This window comes from Lynx canadensis, chromosome X (genome assembly GCF_007474595.2).
Source record: "Lynx canadensis isolate LIC74 chromosome X, mLynCan4.pri.v2, whole genome shotgun sequence".
NCBI classification, from domain to species: Eukaryota; Metazoa; Chordata; class Mammalia; order Carnivora; family Felidae; genus Lynx; species Lynx canadensis.
In genome coordinates this window covers 98,799,650-98,820,211 of record NC_044321.2, presented here as the reverse complement: position 1 = coordinate 98,820,211, position 20,562 = coordinate 98,799,650, and the positions used below count along the sequence as shown (strand labels likewise).

General features: G+C 37.9%; 1 protein-coding gene across 13 annotated transcripts in view; it reads left to right on the top strand.

Moving 5' to 3' along the window:
- The window catches only part of THOC2 (THO complex 2), a 111,129-nt gene that overhangs the window by 31,669 nt on the left and 58,898 nt on the right, over positions 1 to 20,562 (top strand). For all 13 annotated transcript variants that reach the window (XM_030304607.2, XM_030304602.1, XM_030304600.1 and 10 more), the window contains exons 8-9: positions 7,932 to 8,098; positions 18,856 to 18,948. In XM_030304607.2, coding sequence (XP_030160467.1) covers positions 7,932 to 8,098; positions 18,856 to 18,948 — 260 coding nt within the window. The remainder of the gene's footprint in view (positions 1 to 7,931; positions 8,099 to 18,855; positions 18,949 to 20,562) is intronic.

Below are 20,562 nucleotides of genomic sequence, written 5' to 3'. Positions count from 1 at the left end.
TTCGAGCCCCACTTCAGGGTCTCTGTTAGCACAGAGCCTGCTTCAGAGCCTCTGCCCCCTAACTCCTCCCCCACCTCCGGTTATCTCTCTCAAATAAATAAACTTAAAAATTTTTCATTGTGCTATGTAAGCTCCTCAGTTGTTTGTATTTTATCTGTTGTTGACTTTTTTTTTTTTTGAGAGAGAGGGAGACCACGCCTGCCCAAGTGTGCCCATCGGGGAGGGGGCAGAGGGAGAAGGAGAGAGAGAATCTTAAGCAGGTTCCATGCTGGGCATGGATCTCAGGAGTGATCTTAACAACCGTTAGATCATGATCTGGGCCCAAATCAAGAATTGGACACCTAGACTCCTGACTGACGGAGTCTTCCAGGTGCCCCTGTTGACATTCTTGTCTATCCTTGTTTCTTTTAAGTTTTGTCCTTGTGGGTTTATACCTTTTTAGTCCTATTTTAGGAACATTTCACAGAAGGATTTTCTTGAAGGTATGCTTATATCTAACTGGGAAAATAAACACTACTGTCTTATCTTGAACTTTGCTCTCATACGGAATAGGTTATGTTACTGTCTCTGAAGAACAATGTGGTAGTCACAACTACAAGCTCACGATATATATGGATTTTCCATGAATATAAACAATTTGATTTCTTGGGCTAAACCCGTATTCTGGTCTATCAGCTGTACCCCCAAGCACATTAGACCAGAAGCACTCACATGTTACCTCCTCAGTATCGTCTTCCCTGGCCACCTCCCTCAACACTCCCTTTCATTTACTAGTTTTCCTTCTGAGCACTATCACCATATAATATGACATGAATTTTATTTTCTACCCCCATGGGAGTGCAAGCTCCACGAAAGCAGTGGTCTTGTTTGGTTAGTATCTCTAACCTCAGTGCCTAGTGTGTAGGTGCCAAATAAATACTTGCTGAAAAATACGTGCATCTTTCTCTCTCATAGAGTTTACAGTGATTTCTTCACCTCTCTTCTTTGACATGGAGAATTTTAGTAAACTCAACTCCCTGACTCAGGGTTTCTCTCTGGGTAGCTGAGTCCATCCTCCTCCCCATTGTCTGAGAAAGGAGTTTTTCATCAACGTGAAAATTGAGGTTAAGACTCCAGTTCCAATGAGTATTCTTTCAGTGTTAAAAATTTATTGGATTTCCCCTCAATGCAGACTCCACGCAGGCCTTGTCTCATCTGGCCAAAGCTGTTCACTGACACAGTATCTTATTTTTCATGGCATCTTTGGATGAGTTTTCCCTTGTTTATTCCCATTGATTTCTCTATAGGAGCAATCTGGACATAACACCTCTTACAAAACTATCTCAGGTCTGATTTCCTTCACTAACCATTGGCAGAACTGATGCCTAGTTTGAGAGGTATGCATTTAAATGCGCTTAAATTTCAGGACACTTGGTCTGATCAGAAGAACTCCTTATTTATCATACTTTAATTAAAACCTAGTCATTTGTTCCCTAAAAGATTCTGGCACATTAAAATGTGTATATCCTAAACAAAATAAACAGTGTTTTATATCCTGTGAGACAGTGGCTGTTTACTTCATGAGTAAGCAAAGAAGCAGAATCATTGAGTCCACCTGATGGTTGTGATCTCAAGTCTGACACTAAATTTTAAAAACTTATGAAATGGAATGGATAGCAATTAGTAGGCTCTTCAGCTACCAAGTCATAGACCCCACACAAATGAACCCTGCATCCAGATGGCAAAAAGCATCTTTTAGAGGTCACCTGGGTGGCTCAGTCCATTAAGTGTCTGACTGTTGGTTTTGGCTCAGGTCATGATCTCAAAGTTCGTGGGTTCAAGCCCCACATCGAGCTCTGTGCTGATGGTGCAGAGCCTGCTTGGGATTCCCTCTCTCCACCTCTCCCCTGCTTGCTCTCTCTCAAAATAAATATAAAAATATTTTTAAAAAATCTTATAGAAATTCAAAGAAAGATATCAGAGATGGACTCCTTTGTTGAACCAAACTATAGGCACTCTACTTTTCTGAATGCCCTTTAAATAAAAGTAATAGCTGGGTACTCTTTTTCTTTCTTCTAAATTAGGGGTCAGCAAACTTCTATAAAAGGTAAAATAGTAAATATTTGCTTGCTTTGTGGGCCATATGTTGCCCTGTTCAACTCTGTTGCAACTATTCAACTCTGCTATGGTAGTGTGAAAGCAGCCATAGACAATATGTAAATAAATGTGTTCTAGTACAACTTTATTTATAGAGACCGACTGTATTTGACCCACGGGCCGCAGTATGCTGATTTCTGCTCTAAATCAAGAGTTCTGGCTAAAAATTAGTTTTGGGGCAGGCTAACTGGAGTTTAGTTTTAGGGAGTGCAAATGGTTCTTCCCGATTTTGGGTTTAGTGGTCCAGGATCTGTTTGGCCTAGACTCTAACCCTTTCCTTCTCACCCAAAAGCAGAACCCTCTTCACCAAGCCTTGGGACCTTCGTTTGTTGTCTTGTGTCCAAGGCTGTAGATTTTGCTGGGGGTGGGGAAGCCTGGGGTGGGGGCCTCTGCACCTTCAGTCCCACAAGTCCTCTTGGTTACTTGGCAAGTGACCAGAGGGCCATTAAAAACCAAGTAAGACTCCAGGCCAAATGATTCTTGGGCAATTGTGAGACATTTAACCCCTTTGACTAATTTTTCTTGAGTGTACTTTAGTGTACTAAGTATATACGTACTTAGTATTTTATTGGACCAATAAAATAATTGTATTGGACCAACTACAAGTGTTTGATTGGACCAATCTGGATATAAGGGCCATTCAGCCTAGAGGCATCTTATCTTTGTGTCAGCTCTCTGTGTCCCTTTGAAAGGGAAGCCAGTTGACTGCTTCCTTTACCTATGTTTTTGCTTTATTGAAGTTTCTTTACTATTATACTAATTACAAAGAAGTTGTTTTTTCCACTGTGACAAAGAAGACAGCAGTTGCTGTTCTCAAACATACTGTTTTTTTTTTTAAACATACTTTTTTTTTTTTTTCTTACAATTATACTTTTGTTAGGTACGTTTCTCTGCATCTTGGTTCTCTGGTTCTTTCCTTCAGATGTGCAGTTTTTTGCAAATACTACTACTTCTTAGAAATAGTCCAGCATAGGTTTTTATTAGCTTGTTTTAGTCCGTTTGGACTGCTATAACAAATTACCACAGACTGGGTGGCTTCTGAACAACAAAAATGTATTTCTCCCAGCTCTGGAGGCTGGAAATCCAAGATCAGGGTGCCAGCATGGTTGGGTTCTTGGTGAAGGCCTCCTCCAGGTTGCAGACTGCTGACTTCTTGCTGCATCCTCACATGGTACAAGAGGTAGGGGACTTCTCTTTTTTAAGGGCATTACTCTCATTCATGAGAGCTCTGCTCTCATGACCTAATCACCTCTCAAAGACCTCATCTCCCAAATACCGTCATATTGGGGATTAGAATTTCCACATATGAATTTGGGAGGTGGGGCACAAGCATTCAGACCTGGCCTGTTTCTGAAGTCATTATAGATGCCAGATCATGTCCTTCTGTTCACAGCATGGTTTTTCTCTGTCTCATAAGGTCGTTTCTGTTCAGAACATGATGATTGAAGCTATCTTTCTGTCTTCTTGTCTGAAATGTACAGGCTGGACATCTCTCCCAGTCTTGTTTACAATATTACCTTGGGATTTTTTTTTTTTTCTGTCAGTAATCTCAATTTGGCCCACTGCTAAAACAGGCATTGTCAGTTTAATCAATATTTTTTTTTTACTCTAGTTGCAATCACTTGCTCTAATATACTAGTCATCTTGTCTATCTTTCGGGGGAAACTTGAGTTACTTTTCAGTGCATTGCTTCAAAGGCCTGTCATCCAAAAGGTGTGAACTCTTTTAGGCCTTTTATTGATCTCCATATCACAAGCACCTGGCACATAGCAGGTAGTTATTTAATGTTTATTTAAATGAAGGAATGAGTACATTCCAGATCTGTCACTTATTTTTCTACTTGCTCCTTTCCAGTATGGTTCCGTTTGTTCCTTGAAAGCCATAAAGGCATTATATGTGTGTATATATCCCTAATGTAGCTCGTGATCGAGGTAGGGAGCTAGGCTTCTGCTCTCTTTCAAGAGCACATGACTGTTGATGCTTGGGCTAGACAAAAAAGCCTTTCTAAGATGGTTGAGCACAAGAGTGCCTATGTTCTACCACAGCTGCCATTAGAAAAAAAAATTATTTTGGACATTCTAAGCTTACTGATTATTACTAGAATCTTATTCTATATGAAATAGCTTAACTGTTACTTAGCAAATCTTTAAGGCTTTAAAAATCATTTTCTAAATCCTGGGTTTGGTTACTTGTAACATCTTATGGAGCAAAAGTCATTCTAATTGGTTGGACTAACTTATGACACCTGAGACACTTAATAGAAAACTCAAAAACCAGTTTTTCTTTTGTGAAAGATGCAAAGGTTGATATCTGTTATAAATAGAAGTACATAGCTTTTCTTTTAGATTACTACCTTAAATTGCACCTAGAAAGAAATTGGTAGCTCACAGTGCAGGTCACTGATAGAATAGCCTTGATGCAGTAATACTGTTAAAAAAGACATGAGGGTGGTTCACACTTAGCATGCTGAAGGTCTCAACTTTTGCAATGTTAATGAAACAAAACATTTCTATGTAACATGTTGCTGTTCTAGTCCTTATTTCACAGGTTTTGTGTATGTAGCTTAAGAGGTAATTATAAACCCACAATTTTATCAAAATTATATTTAATATATCTTTTTTTCATCTCTGATAGAGTATTTTTATTTAGTGATTGGATTTTATATTTAGTAAGTTAAGAGCAGTTATAAAGCTGGAGAATTTGCTAGGTCTTGCTTTCATAATCTTTATTGTCAGTGTTAGAGCAGGTTGGAGGCATTTTTTTTTTTTCAGCTCTATTCAGGCATATTTGACATAAACTGCATATTTCAGGCATACAATTTGAGTTATAATGTATGTATACATCTGTGAAAACATCACTGCAATCTAGATAATGCACATTTCTGCCACCTCCTGCCCCCCCACCCCCCAATTTTGTCTTGCACCTTTGTATTTCATCCTCCTTCACTGTGTTTCCTCTTCTCCAGGTAACCACTGATCTGTTTTCTGTCACTGTAGATTAGTTTGCGTTTTCTAGAATTCTTTTATAAATGGAATCATACAGTGAGTATTCTTTTTTGGTCTGGCTTATTTTATGCAGCATAATTATTTTGTGATTCATCCATGTTGTTGCTTGTATTATTAGTTCTTATTATTGCTAAGTAATTATTCCCCCTTACATACTACAGTTATACTGAACTACAGTTTGTCCATTTATATGTTGATACACTTGAGAGTGTACTATTACAAATAAAACTGCTATCAATTCTTGTGTACAGTCTTTGTATGATCATAGACATTTATTTCTCTTGGGTATATACCTAGGAATGAGATGGCTGGGTCATAGGGTAGTTACCAGTTTAACTTTTGAGGGACCTGGTAGTTTTACAAAGTAGGTGTACCATTTTACATTTTATATTTCCACCAGCTGCTTTTAAAAATTCCATTTGCTAGGTGCCTGGGTGGTTCAGTAGGTTGAGTGTCTGACTCTTGATTTCGGCTTGGGTCATGATACCAGGGTCGTGGGATCAAGCCTTGTGTTGGGCTCCATGCTGAGCATAGAGCCTGCTTAAGATTCTCTACCTCTCTTGCTCTGCCCCTCTTCTCCAAATGCTCGCTCTTGCTATCTCTCTCTCTCTCTCAAATTATAAAAAAAAAAATTCCATTTGGTATTTTGGAGTCACTTTTACATTCGTAAGCCATACCTTTTGGGGGTATAGGGAGAGGCAAAAATATTTAGAAGTTTTCTTCTCAGACCTTCAGGTAAATATTTCTTTGGAGAATTTATGAGAATCTGGAGCTCTTTTCAGTAAGACATGATCCTTTGTTAGTCTTTTTTCCCCTTAGTATGAGAAATAGAAGAATATGTTTTCTTTGGATTTTATAAAAAAACAAGCAAACAATAAAATGAAACACTTTTTATATTTGGAGAGTTTGGTTTCATAAGTGATTGCTAAGATGCTATGAATCATATATTAGTTTTATAGTATTAAAGATAAGTGTGGAGTTAATAGAAGTAACTCAAACTCTCTTATAAAATAGGTTATATAAGAATTTTCTTTGAAAAAATCTCTTAACTCATGTATAACACACTGTGTTCAGAACTAACATTTCCAAGTTCAACAGTTGTTTTTTTTCCTTCCTCCAGCATTAGAAGAAATCAGTATTTATTTGCTTGCCCCAATGAAGTGGCTAGCTTGCATTTAGGAGCTACGTCTAATGAAACATGTAATTTAAAATTCTAGAATTCCATTCAGCTTGATGTACAAGGCCTGTGGGAATTGATATACATTGAGGGAAGAACAGATTGATATCTCATGCTCACTCTGGGTCATAGGCATTCATTTTATTGAGAGGAATGGTGGGTATAATCTGCTGTATTGTTTAAATTTATTTGTCTCTTTGGGGCACCTGGGTAGCTCAGTCGGTTGAGCATCCGACTTCGGCTCAGGTCATGATCTCACAGTTTGTGGGTTAGAGCCTGGCATCAGGCTCTGTGCTGACATCTCGGAGCCTGGAGCCTGCTTCGGATTCTGTCTTGTCTGTCTCTGTCTCTGCCCCTTCCCCGCTCGTGCTCTTCTCTCTCTGTCTCTCAATAAATGTTAAAAAAAATTTTTTTTAAATTTATTTGTCTCTTTTTTGTTGTGTGTAAATGTTTGCATTCTCATAAATTAAGTACACATATGATATGACTGCACTATAATGTAATTTTGGTAACAAGTGAAGCCGAATGCAAGTGAAATTAATAATGTATCAAGAATAGGATGGCTGAGGGGCGCCTGGGTGGTTCAGTTGGTTGGGTGTCCGACTTTGGCTCAGGTCATGATCTCGAGGTCTGTGAGTTCGAGCACTGCGTCGGGCTCTGTGCTGACAGCTCGGAGCCCGGAGCCTGCTTCAGATTCTGGTCTCCCCCTCTCTCTGCCCCTCCCCCGCTCAAGCTCTGTCTCTGTCTCAAAAATAAATAAACATTAAAAATTAAAAAAAAAAAAAGAATGGGGTGGCTGATAGGAATGTCTTTTAAATCTGTGTCCATCGGCCCTTGTTAGCTTACCCTAAGAGATTAGCAAGGATAAGTAGCCATCGGCATGTATTCAGTGCTTGTTTTGCTTTCCTTGGCTACCTACATTGTCTGTTTTCGTCCTCTCTTTGCTTGTGTTATCTATACTCTTTTGTTATGTCCCCAACCCCTTGGTATTCTCTCATGTCTTCAGTATCAGTAGTATACCTGTTTTCTCTTTAGAATGCTGCCAGAAACCACAGATATAAATCAGTGGTACAGTTATATTTTGTAGTTTTGTTGTATATGTAAGATGAACTAAGAAATGATTCTAAAAATGATATTCTACATTTATGAACCTGAGCTTTTAACTATTTACCAACATTCCAGGTGCTTCTGCATAAAACATTAAAGAAAAACCTTTAGTTGCCTAACTTGTAAATACGTTGATTGTCATATTATCCTGAGAATTAAAAATGTGGATCTTTTTCACTAGCCTGAGTAATCAAGAACTGAGACAGTGTGGTATAGAAGAAAGTTTACTTAGTGTCACAGGTCCTGGGCTCCAGCCCCAGTTCTTTTATTAACCCACTTTGTAATCCTGGGCAAGTCCTATTTCTCATCTGTAAAATGTGGGCAGTGGACTTGATCACCTTAAAAATTATAAAGATTTTCCTCTGGTGCAGGGGAAGCAAACTTATAAAAGAAGTTGTTCTTAAAAACATTTTGTCTTTTTATGTAAGTTGTCCCTGAAAGCTAATGGCTTTATTAGAAATGATGTATAATCACTTTTGAATTTGTGTATATCTCATCTGTTGCAGGATGCTTTAATCTGGATCCCAATAGAGTTTTGGATGTCATTTTAGAAGTGTTTGAATGCAGGCCAGAACATGATGACTTCTTTATATCTTTATTAGAATCTTACATGAGTATGTGTGAACCGCAAACACTGTGTCATATTCTTGGGTTCAAATTCAAGTTTTACCAGGTAAAAAAAATGTGTGTGTGTGTGTGTGTGTGTGTGTGTGCGTGCGTGTGCGTGTGTACACAGATATATGTATATATAGAGAGAGATTAATCTCATGGTTTTATATTTGCAACTTAACATTTGTAAATTGGTTTTAGCTCAGCCATTCTAGCAGAGGTGGTAGATAAATGGATAACTAACAATGCCTTGTGCTAAGTACTATATTAGTAGTATGATTGGTGTGATGTGAAAGCCTAGAGGAAAGCATGAAAAATTTTTGCTTTGGGGGAGATGGAACCAGAGAAGACTTTATAGATATAACCCTTTTTAAACCTGGTCCTTGAAAGATGAATAGGAGTTTGTTGAAGTTGTCTGTTCAGAAGTAACAAATAGTGTGAGTGAAGATGTGGCAGTATGAACGTATATGACAGATTGAAGAAATGATACATAGTCTGATGTGGCTGGATTGTAATATGCAGGGAGAGAAAAGAAGAAACAGGAAGTAAAGTTGGAAAGGTAGGCACACTTTAGATTGTCAAGGGTTTAGAATTCTGTTGTATTGACAATGACCATGGGAATTTTTTAATGCATGTTTTACATCATTTTTCACCTAAACCACTGTAATAGTTATCTAGCAAGTCTGTGCCTCTGATTACTTCTCTTTAAGTCTTTCTTTCATGTTATTACTACTGTTACGTTCTAAAAGAGATTGAATTGATACACTGCTCAAAAACCTTTGTCTGTAGGATAAAATTCAAACTTCTAAATGTGGCAGAAAAGGCTCTTCGCAATCTGGCCCTATTCTATCTTTCCAGCCTTATCTTTAGTGTTTTTCCCCCCCTCAAATCTGATATTCTAGTCATATTAAATTACTAGCCATTTCCTGAACTTAGGTATAGATGTTGCTATGTATAGACCCTTATTTACATGCAGTTCCTTATAACTAGAAAACTATTCTTATCCATCTCACCTGTCTTTTCTTCATCTTGAGGACTCCTATTTATTCTTTACGATCAAGTGCTACTTGCTCTGTAAAGTCTTGGCTGGCACTTCACCCATGCGGAATTAGTTACTTTTTAATCTCTTCTCCTAAAACTTGACACAGATTTCTAGCACTTAGCAGGTTATATTAGCATAAACTATATCTGTGTCCTTTGCCAGACTGTGAGCCATTTAGGGCAGGGTCTTTCTTTTACTAATTTCTCTGGATTAATTGACTGCTTAGCCTACAATAAATGCTCACTAATTGTAAATGAGTGATCTGTGTTTTTAGTAAGCTAGTGCTCACGATAGCATGGAAGATTTTAACACAATAAGGCCTTTATTGTCCTTTTGGTATAGCTTTGCTAATTTGTCTACCTGCCTATGATATTCAGTCAAGAAATACTCATTTATGGGGTGTTCATGATGTGCTGTTGCTTTGCTAGGCAATGATGATACTCTGGTAAAGAGTATCTATTCCTGTCGTCTGGAGGTCAAATTCACATTTCTTTTAGGATTCTCAAAAGATAACACCACTTAATGCCTCTGCTTATCTTGCATTTTCTATTCTCTGGGATGCTCCAGAAGAGAAATCAGATCAGAACTTCATGTAACATTTTGATACCAAACAAGACACATGGCAGGGTTTCTAGGCTGGAGTACTTCACGTTTGTCCAAAAACTAGCGATGGCAGCTTTTCCTATTCCTACCAGCAACTAAGGAGTCCACTCTTAGTACAGGGAAAGAGAAGTTGAAGTATTCATCACATCTTAAGATGTGCTGTGATTGCTTTGGGTTTGAGAACATGAAGCCAACTGCTGAAGCGATAGGGTAGCTAAAATTTAACTTGGGCATAATTAATTAGAACATAGGTTAGGGCTTAGGAGACTGTAGGTTTCAGAACATACTACAGTGAATAATGATGACCTACTGCATAACATCAAGTATTATTAGTTGAATGTGAGTTTTAGAATTTAAAGATCTTTATATGAAAATGTTCCTCATAACGATAACACTTTTCAGCTGAATTAAAATATTGGGGTTGACAGTGTTGGAATAATCTTTTTTTTAAAATAGATTTTCTGATATAAGAAATACCTAATCAGGAGACATTTGATTTAGAAGTAACCTATTATTGGAAAGAGTAACCCTTGTATTGGCTCTGTGTAACACCATTCTTTTGTTTCTGTTGCCTGAGCTATCTTGTTGTGCAAATCTGCAGTCTTAAGGACCACTGAGGATAGAGGAAGAAATGTCAAAGATATTAGATAAATTGTGGTCTGGGAGGTAAAGTAAGAACAGCCATGAAAATGAAGAACTGCTTAGGGGATGTAACCCTGGGAATTGGTATATATGGTCACTCTTGTGTATTGGTCCCTTGCCTGACCCCGTCCTCCCCTCTTCCTTTCACTGCCTGAAAATGTTTACTCCCCTTGCCCACAACCTGTATTTTCAACCAGTTGGGAATTATTTGGATTAATAGGCTTCTTCCCCCCCCCCCCCCCCCCCCTTAATGCTAGGACTTCTAGACAGAGCTAATTATTATCTGCTGTGAAGTCTGTGAGAGTGATTTTATTCTAGTTCCAGCCTGGGATCAGCTATACTGGATGTTTTGACTTGGAAGGATGGTAGGGGATGTAAGCAGTTTTAGAGCACATTTTGGAAAATTTGGCAGGCACATCTGCTTGATTCCCATAACAGGGATGGCTGTAATAGAGGGCTTAAGGATAGCGTGAAGATCAGCGTAAAGGTCAGAAAGAAAGGTGTCCTAGAAAGTGTGAGGGTACCAAAAGATAAACTTGGCTGGAGTTGTCTTGCCACAGGAAAGAGGAAGGAGATGATGACTCTCACCCATATCAAGGCCCTTGATTTCTGGATTCAGAACATGGCAATAGTAGTAATAGTGGTGTCATGGTTAGGTACTATTATAACCTAAATTCACTCACTTAAGAAATGTTAATCAACGGGGCTGGTTCATTCGGTGGAGCATGAGACTCTTGATCTTGGGGTTGTGAGTTTGAGCCCCACGTTGGGTATAGATATTACTTAAAAAAAATAAAATCTTAAAAAAAAGAAATATTGATCTAGCACTTTTTATGTGCCAGGCAATAATGTTCTGGGTGCTGGGACTACATTTGGAAACAAATAGAAATTCTTGCCTTCATGACGCTTATGTTCAAGGTAAACTATGGTATGTTAGAAGGTGATCAGTGAGATGGGACAAAAAAAAAAATGTAGAGCAGGATAAGGAAGAGTGGGAGTGCCAGAGTGGTAGGTTGCAACTTTACATAGAAGAGTGAGAGTATGTACCTCATTGAAAAGGTACATTTAAGCAAAGAAACAAAGGATGGGAGGTGTAAACAGATATTTGGGGAAGAGCCTCTAGGGAAAGAGAACAGCCAGTGCAAAGGCCGTAAGGTGTGAGCATGCCTGATGTGCTGGAGAACAGCAAGGAGACCAGTGTGGCTGGATCCGACTGATTGAGTGGGAGTGTGGTAGGAGATGAGGTCAAAGATGAGAGACCACATCACATAGGGCTAGTGCCACAAGGGTTTTGACTTTGATGCTGTGAAGCTCTTAGAAGATTTTGAGTAGGAGAGTGATGTGACCTGACTTAATTTTTTCATTTTGTTTCTCTTTTATGTTTTCACTTTATTATGAACATTTCAAACATATAGAAAAGAGTGAATAGTGTAATGAATACCCATAATCCCATCACCTAGAAGTAAGTTTATTAACATGTTGTTATACTTTTTTTGGAAATAATTCATATTACAGATACCATGAACGTTTACTCCTAAATACGTGAATTTGTACTTTTTAAAAGTAAAGACTTTTTCTATATAACCGTGATACCAGTTTCATATCTAACTAGACTGTTACTATATAATAAACTCAGACCATATCCAGATTTCCCATATTGTCTCCCAAATAATTTTACAACTGTTTTGTTCAAACAATGATCCAATCAGAGGCCATGCATTGTATTTGATTGTTAGGATTCTTCAGTCTCTTTTAATCTAGACTAGTGTGTCCCCCCCACCCACCTTCCTTCCTTTAATGGCATTAACTTGTTGGGACCATTACCGTGGAAGACCCCGTTAGTCTTCCAAGCATTAGATCTATCTGATTGCTTTTCCATGGTTGGTTTAATTTGTTCTTTATTCCTTGTTTGTCTTGTGTACTTAGAGTTAGGTCTAAGAGCTTGACTGTGTTCAGGTAAAATATTTAATGGCAAAAGGCTTCATAGGTTGTGTTGTATGTTTCATACCATAACGTCTCATACCTGCCTGATTTTTAATGTTCCGATAAGTTGATGACAGTCTAATTCCTTTATTCAACAATGACATTTCCCCTCACGTTAATAGGAAGTTATCTGTAGGTTGATACTTTGGCACCATGTGAATATCCAGTTTTTCATTAACCTTACATTAAGTGGCTTAGAATACATGGATGATCTTTTCCTGAATCAGTTATTTTCTTAGGGGTTCCAAATTACTGACTTACTAATGTTACCGTGTCTTCTACATTTATTAGCTATTATTCGTCTGTAAAGAAGAATTGTTCCTTCTCAACTTGGCTTGCTTGTTGTCCTGAAATACAGTTCTACTGGAAAGGCAGGACAAATGCTTCATTCTCCACCCCCATGCCCCATTAATTACTAGCTTTCAGAGTAAAGAGTTTCTGTAGTGGCCGCCTCTAATGGTGACATGAGTGGTATGTGTGTATGTGAGAGAGAGAAAGATAAGAGAGACAAAAGACACTGTGTACATGTGTGGTTTGACTTAGGTTTTCAAAGAAGCAATATGGTTATGGTAACAGTTGGAAGTTAATGAGCTTCTGAATATATTTTGAAGGGTAGAGCCAGTAGTATTTGTTGATTGATTAGATACACAATGTCCTAAAGTAGAGTTAAGGCTATTTCCAACTTTTTTTTGGACTGAGCAGTAAAAAGGATGGTGTCATCATCAACTGAGGTAGAGTAAATTTCGGGTGGAATGGGTTTGGCGTATTGGGGGTAGGAATCAGGAATTGAGTTTTGCATATGTAAAATTTGAGATGTCTTAGATATCCAAGTGAGATGTTGAGTAAATAACTGGATGTATAAATCTGGTATTCAGGAGAGAGGACTGCATTAGAAATAGAAATGTAGGTGTGAAAAGCATGTAGATGATATTTAAAGTTGTGATACTAGATGAAATCATCAAGAGTTGGGTATAGGAACACAAGAAGAGAACCCAGGGCCCAGCCTTGGCACTCCAATGTTAAAGGGCCTAGGAAAAGAGGGGCAATCAGCAAAGGAGATATAGAAGGAATGTACAAGATAAGAGGAAAACAAAGAGAATGTAGCATATTGGAAGCTAAGTGGAAGAAGGAACAATGACCTCTGTTAAATGCCTCATCTTAAATGACTAAAATTTGGTCATTGGATTTATCATCAGGGAGGGCAAAGCTAGCCATTTTGGTAAAGTTGGGGTGGTGTTAAAGAATAGGGAGAGTGGAATTGGAGATAGTGAGAATAGACAACTCTATAAGGAGTTGTTACAGAGAGGCACAAAGGTAGCTGGCAGAGGAAGTGAGCTCAAGAGAGAAGATGTTTTGAAGATGGGGGAGAGAACATATTTTTATGCTAATGGGAATGATTGAGTAGAAAGGAGGAAAACTGGTGATATAGGAGAGAGAGGACAGAATTATTGGAGTAATGTTCTTGAGTAGGATAGAGAGAAGAGTTTATGGTATAAATGGATGGATTGACTTTAAATGGGAGCATAGAGAGTTCATCTAGAATAACGGTTGGAAAGGCAGCACATGTAGGTACAGCTGTTGGTAGGTGGATAGATGTGATGGTGGAAGTTTGTAGAAATTTTAACGATTGTTCCAGTTTTCTTGCTGAAATTGAAAACAAGGTCATCAGATGAAAGGATGAGAGAGGAGGTATTGAAGGTTAGGAGAGAATGTAGAAAACAGTTTATATAGGAGGGTAGGAAAGTGAATGGATGAGAGAAATAGAGTATGATTGTCCGGCAGCATTAAGGATCCATTTGAGGGTGGATATGTGAAATTGACATTTTGAGGGGGGTTGTAGTTATTGGTAATATTAAAGTTTAGGATATGGAGTGAATGGCTGAGATGGGGAATAGGAGAAGATCTTTGAAAGAGAGGAGCTCAGGGTGCCAAGAGGCCAGCATGATGGAAGTATCATTTACATATATGTGAAAACCTCTAAAAAATTAAAGGAATAGAGTCAGACAGAGTGACAGTGAATTAGAAGCTATAAGATCATTGCTAAGTGAAGGGCTGTGACCCACGAGTACATAGATGGCAACAGTAGGACCTGACTGAAAACAGCAGAGCTCTGTCTCTCAATAAAAGCAACTAATGAACTGGCAAAAATTGTCAATAAACTTTTAACAGAATTCTGGAATTTAGTAAAAATAACTTACAGCAACTGAAGAAAGGCTTAGTGAAGAAAGAAGCTGCTGCTTTGGGCTAAGAGAGCACTGTTATGTTATAAATTGCCTGCCTACTGTCCCTCAATGATGGCCATGAAGATAGAAGCCTGCACTCCTAGCGTAGATTGGTAATGCCAGAGGACACAAAAAATTGTGAGTTGCGACCTCTCTGGCTTTTCTCTGAAGGACTGGTGTAAGGGCCTGTTTTGTTTGGCTTGACTAGGAACATCTCCAGAGCTGGGGTGGCTTTTGCCGAAAGGATTTGAAGGCACAGCTACTAGCTTTTGCGGCCTGGAACAAGAGACAGCAGTGAGAGAAGCAATAGAGAGACTGAAAGCCTGGGAAGAAAGAAGTTGGATAAGGAGATAGCATGTGGCAGGGAATTGGAACAAAAGGCCATGCTTATGTCCAGAACTGGATAAGTAATTAGAAAAGGGCTGAAAAGATCCTAGGCTTTTTCCTCTGGCTGGCATTCAGGCTCTGTGCAAGCAGGAAGTGAAGACTAGGAATTGTAAATGGCTTGCCCAAGTGTTGAGGCATGCCCGAACACAGAGCCAGTATGCAAAGACTGGGAGAGTGTTTTTTCTCTTTCTTTTTTCTTTTTTTCCGGGCTTCAGGCCCTTAAGAAAACTCAAAACAGCTGACCACTAAGCTAACAACAGATTTCAGTGGCCACACACGACAATAATATAGACTTTATAAGTCGTCACTAAATAAGAAAACAACAGTAACCCACATTAAGCATCAACAAACCCCAGAGATGGGGGCATAATTTGATTTTCAGAGTTGTCACATAATAGTCAAAATATCCAGTTTTCAAAAAGAGATAACGAGGTATGCAGTGAAATAAAGTATGGCTCATTCACAAGGAAAAAAATAAACAGAAACTATCCCTGAGCAAGCCCAGGAGATGGAATTACTAGATAAATAATTTAAATCATCAGTCCTAAATATGTTTATGATCTATAGGAAACCATAGGCCAAGAGCTAAAGGAAACCAGACAGAATATCAGTAAAGAAATAGAAATTATAAAAAAGGAACCAAACAAATTCTGGAGTAAAAAAGTAAGATAACTGAAATGAAAAATTCACTAGAGAGGTACAACAGCAGGTTTGAGACGGCTGAAGAAACAACAAGCCAACTTGATGAGCCAATTGAGGTTATCCGGTATGAGGAGCAGAAAGAGAAAAGAACGAAGAAAAATGAACAGTCTAAGAGACTAGAAGACACCATCCAGTACCATTATGTGTATTGGAGTCCCAGAAGCAGAGAGAAAAGGGACAGAAAGCATGTTTGAATAAATAATGGTTGAAAATTTCCCAAATGTGATGAAAGATGTGAATCTACACATTGAAGAAGCTCCACAAACACTGAGCAGGATCAACTCAAAGAGATCCACACCAAGACACATTATGCTCAGATTGTTGAAAGACAAAGATAATTTTGAAAGCAGCAAAACAGATATGACCCCTTGCATACAAAAGATCCTCAATAGGGTTAACAGTTGGTTTTTCTTCAGAAGGCATTGGGTGGCATATATAAAGTGCTGAAAGAACAAAACTGTCAGTAAAGAGTTCTGTATCCAGCAAAACTACCCTTCAGAAATGAGAGATTATGACATTCTAAGATAAACAAAAGCTGGGGGAGTTTGTCACTAGTAGACCTGCCCTACAAGAAATGATAAGGAGAGTCCTTCAGGCTGAAATGAAAGGATACTAGACAGTAATTTGAAGCTATATGAAGAAATAAAGAATATTGGTAAAGGTAACTACATAGGTAAACAAAAAAGCCAAAATTACCAATATTATTGTAGTTTTTGGTTTGTAGCTCCTCCTTTTTTCTCATATGATTTAAAAGACAAAGGAATAAAAACAATTATAAATCTAATTGGAACATAATATAACAATATAAAAGGGGGAAGGATTGAGATGTATAGGTACAGAGTTTTTGTATACTATTTAAGCTAAGTTGGTATTAGTTCAAAGTACATTGTTAGAAGTTTAAAATATTAATTGCAGTATCCACTAGGAAAATAACTAAAAAACAAAGGAAAGAAGGGAATCAAAAAAGTACACTACAGAGAAAAAAATCAAACACAAAAGAAGGCAGTAATGGAAGAAATGAGGAACAAAAAATGATATATGTAGAAAACAAATAGCAAAATGGCAGAAGTCCTTCCTTGTCAGTAATTACTTTAAATGTAAATGGATTAAAATTTAGTAAATGGATTAAAATTTGTAATTAAAAGGCAGTTTGGCAGAATGTATAAAACATTCAGCTATATGCTTATCGTAAGACTCACTTTTAGATCAAAGATAGAAATGTGTTCAAAGTGGAAGTATGAAAATAGATATCCTATGTAAATAGTATCCAGGAGAGAGCTGGGGTGGCAATTCTAATATCGGGCAAGATAGACAAAAATTTTTACCGTAGACAGCAAAGGACATTATATATTGATAAAAGGGTCAACCCATTAAGAAGATAAAACAGTTATAAACACATGTGCACCAAATAGAGCCTCAAAATACATGAAGCATACACTAACAGAATTGAAGGGAGAAATAGTTCTACAATAATTGTTAGAGATTTCCATACCCCCTCTCATTAATGCATAGAACACCTAGACAAAAGGAAACAGGACTTGAACAGCCACTATAAACCAATTAGACTTAACAGACACACACAGAAAACTACCTAGCAACAACAGATTACATATTCTTCTCTAGTTTACTCGGGACTTTCTCCAGGATAGACCCTATCGTAGACCACAAAACACTTCTCAGTAAATATAAAACATTGAAATCATACAAAATATTTTCTTTGACCACACTGGAATGAGACTAGATCACAGCAGTAGTGAGGGAGAATGACTGGAAGTTCAGAGCTGAGTGGGCTTTAGGGGAGGGTGGAGGGAGAATAAATACTCTGAAAACAACTATAAAAGAGCAAAGATGACTCATACCCCACCTGTAGGCCTAGTAGTGTGAGGGTCTGGGGAAAATAGCCACCACTTGACTGGGTTACAGTGAGAGTAGTGTTCCTGTAGAGTGCTAGGGTCTGCTCGAGCAAGAAGGTGAAGGGAACAGAGGAGAGGTTCAGGATATATAGGGGGTTTTGCTGAGGATGGATTATGAATTCCAGAGGATTCCATGGAAGTTTTTCAAGAATGCAGAAAGGTGGGTTAGGACAGGACAGGGATTGTGCAGAGCAATATGAGGATTAGAGTATGGGAGTTGATGTTTGGCCTGGGAGTCAGGGGCTTCTTGTGAGCTCATTAAAACAGAGATAATGGGAATAATGAGAGTGTTCCTGGTGGATCCAAGTCAGATAATAAGCTTTTGTGGGTTTGCTCTGAATCCCTGACCATTTGTTTTTATGGGAAAATGTTTTGATACTAAATAATCATTTATGTATTTAGAATTAAACTTGTTAAGTTGAAGATGTACCTGTCTTAACAAATAGAGTGAACAAAGACTTCTTTATACGATATCCATTAACAAAGACTTCTTTATATGATATCCATTAGTTTGGTTAGCTTCCTTTGTTATGTCCATAACACCTATCGCAATTGTGGGGAGCCTCACAAAGAACTTGTTTTCAGCGCTGAGTAGAAGCAGAACATAATGTATTGTCACTGTTTGCTTTTTATTTGCATTTTGCCGTTTAGTAATTGCCAGTTGTCCTGGCTTCAGTCTTCCATTCATCTGACCCTGAGCAGTTTAAAAATTCGGAGAAAGTCTTTTTGTTTCTGTGTAGGGTCCACAGGGCCGGCTTGGTTGGAATTGACCATTCTGTATTTTAAAATGTTGATTTATCCATGTGTAATAAGTATAGAGACCTGTTTGGAAGGGGAAATCAATTGACAAGCAGATACACTTAGCACAAAACCGCAGAAATAAAAGAAGGGGGAGAAAAGTTTAAAGCAGACACAGATAGTTTGGCACTTCCAAATTTGTCATTCTTGTCTGTCTGCATCTCCACTGAGAACTACTTGGAAAAGTGAGTTAAGAAAACACACATAAAAACTGAAACCAAAAGTAATTATTATGCAGGGTAAAATATCACTTATTCTCTTTAATTTTCAGATTTTAAAAAAATATTAGCATGTACTGTGAAGTGTGTCCATTTTTGAAACCTTTCTTTGTGTTCATCAGAAGATGAAAAGGGCTGTTTACCTAATTATCTTTGTCCTCAGTTCAGATGTTATGTATGATCAGGAAGAGCAGTGAAGCTTATTGTTGATCTAGAGTTATTTGATGTAATTGTTCTTAGTTATTGGTAGGTAAAGAATATGATTTTAGTTGTACTTTATGCACTAAATAGAAACTTTTTTTTTTTTCAAGGAACCAAATGGAGAGACTCCTTCATCTTTATACAGAGTTGCAGCAGTCCTTCTACAATTTAATCTTATTGATTTAGATGATCTTTATGTACATGTAAGTCAAGTGGGCTGCTAAGGATATTTGGCTGTCTATCCCGGGGTGGGAAGAGGAGTAGGCAGCCATATAGTACTTCAAGATTGGTCCTAGGCTCTCCGGTTCTAATTTTGGAAGCCCTAATGCATTATTGCTTTGTGTTTACTTTATGAAGTGAATGAATGTAATTCTTTGACAAACTGTGGAAATTAAGTACCTTTTGTCACAGAGTTTGAGGTTGGCTACGAAATTAAAGCTGTTAATGTCAGCAAGGTGTATCTCATTGAGAGGGAGCCAAGTCCTAATCAATGTGGTTTTAGACTTTTCTGTTATACACAAATTGTCAGAAATATGGGATTACCTAAGATACTTTTTCCTTCTTCCCAAAATGTTAATTGTAGGCATTCAAGATGAATGGGGAACTGTATATTTAAAAAACAAACAAACGGTAATTGCCATTTTAAACCATTTAAAAACCATCAAAACCATTTAAAATGGTTTTCTTATGTTTTTAATGGTAATAAATGACTGGTATTGTGCTTCTGTTGCTGGACCCAGGATCTGGAAGGGTGTGTATGTTAATGTGATTGATGACCTTCAGTTTAGCAACAGTTTAGCCTGTCAATTTGAAAAAACTAGGTTTGTAGTATAGAAATTCCTGTTTATTTGGTTGTATAGTAGGATATCTATGGACTTAACTCTGTCCAAAGCTGACAACATCGTCATTGTCTTTGAAATCATTTTCTGACTTCCTTGTCTGTCATGTACTATAGTTACAGACTAAAACTTAGTCTACCTTGGAAGCAGTCATAGTCTAGCAATGGAGAAGACATTTTGCATTATATAGTAACTACTATATTGGAGGTACTCACAAAGTGCTGTGGGGGCTCAGTATAGATAGTAACCATGTCTGTTTGGGTGCATTTTGGAAGGCTTTTCCAGACTAGTGACGTTGAACTGGGATGTTGGTAGATGACACGGTGTTGGCCTGGCTTTAAAGGCGGGAAGCTTTGTAGGTAGAATTAACTGAATATAAAGGCAGGAATATTGAAGGGCTTCATTATTATCTTAGGGGAACATCAGGAAGCTCCGAGTACTTGGAGCCTCGGGTAGTTTATGGGGAGGTGGATGAAGATGGAGAAGAGTAGGTTGGGGCTACACTTTCCAGGGCCTTTTAAGAGCCATAGTAAGGAGTTCGGATTTTTTCTTGTTGGGAGTATAGAGCCCTTCAAGATTTAAAGTAGAAAAGTGATGTACAAACTGAGAACATGGAAAATTTGTCAGTAAAAGGGGAATTCAAAGACAGGTATGAGTCTATAGGCAAGTATAGACTGGTAGGACAAATGGAAATATGATAGATGGTGATAGATTTATTACTGAAATGTTTGAGTTTGACAATAAATGCAAGTGGCCTAAGTGTTCCTGTTAAGGTGTCAAAGATTTTGAGATGGGGTTAAAAACCAGTTTATTGTTTATTTTTCACGAGACTTCTAAAACCTAAGGACAGATAAAGGTTGAAAGTAGAAGGGTGGGAAAAATATACCAGGGAAATTATTGCTGTTACAGACAAAATAAACTTTTTGGCAAAAAGAGATAGTCACTTCATAATTAATAAAGTTGTATTCTCTAGGAAGA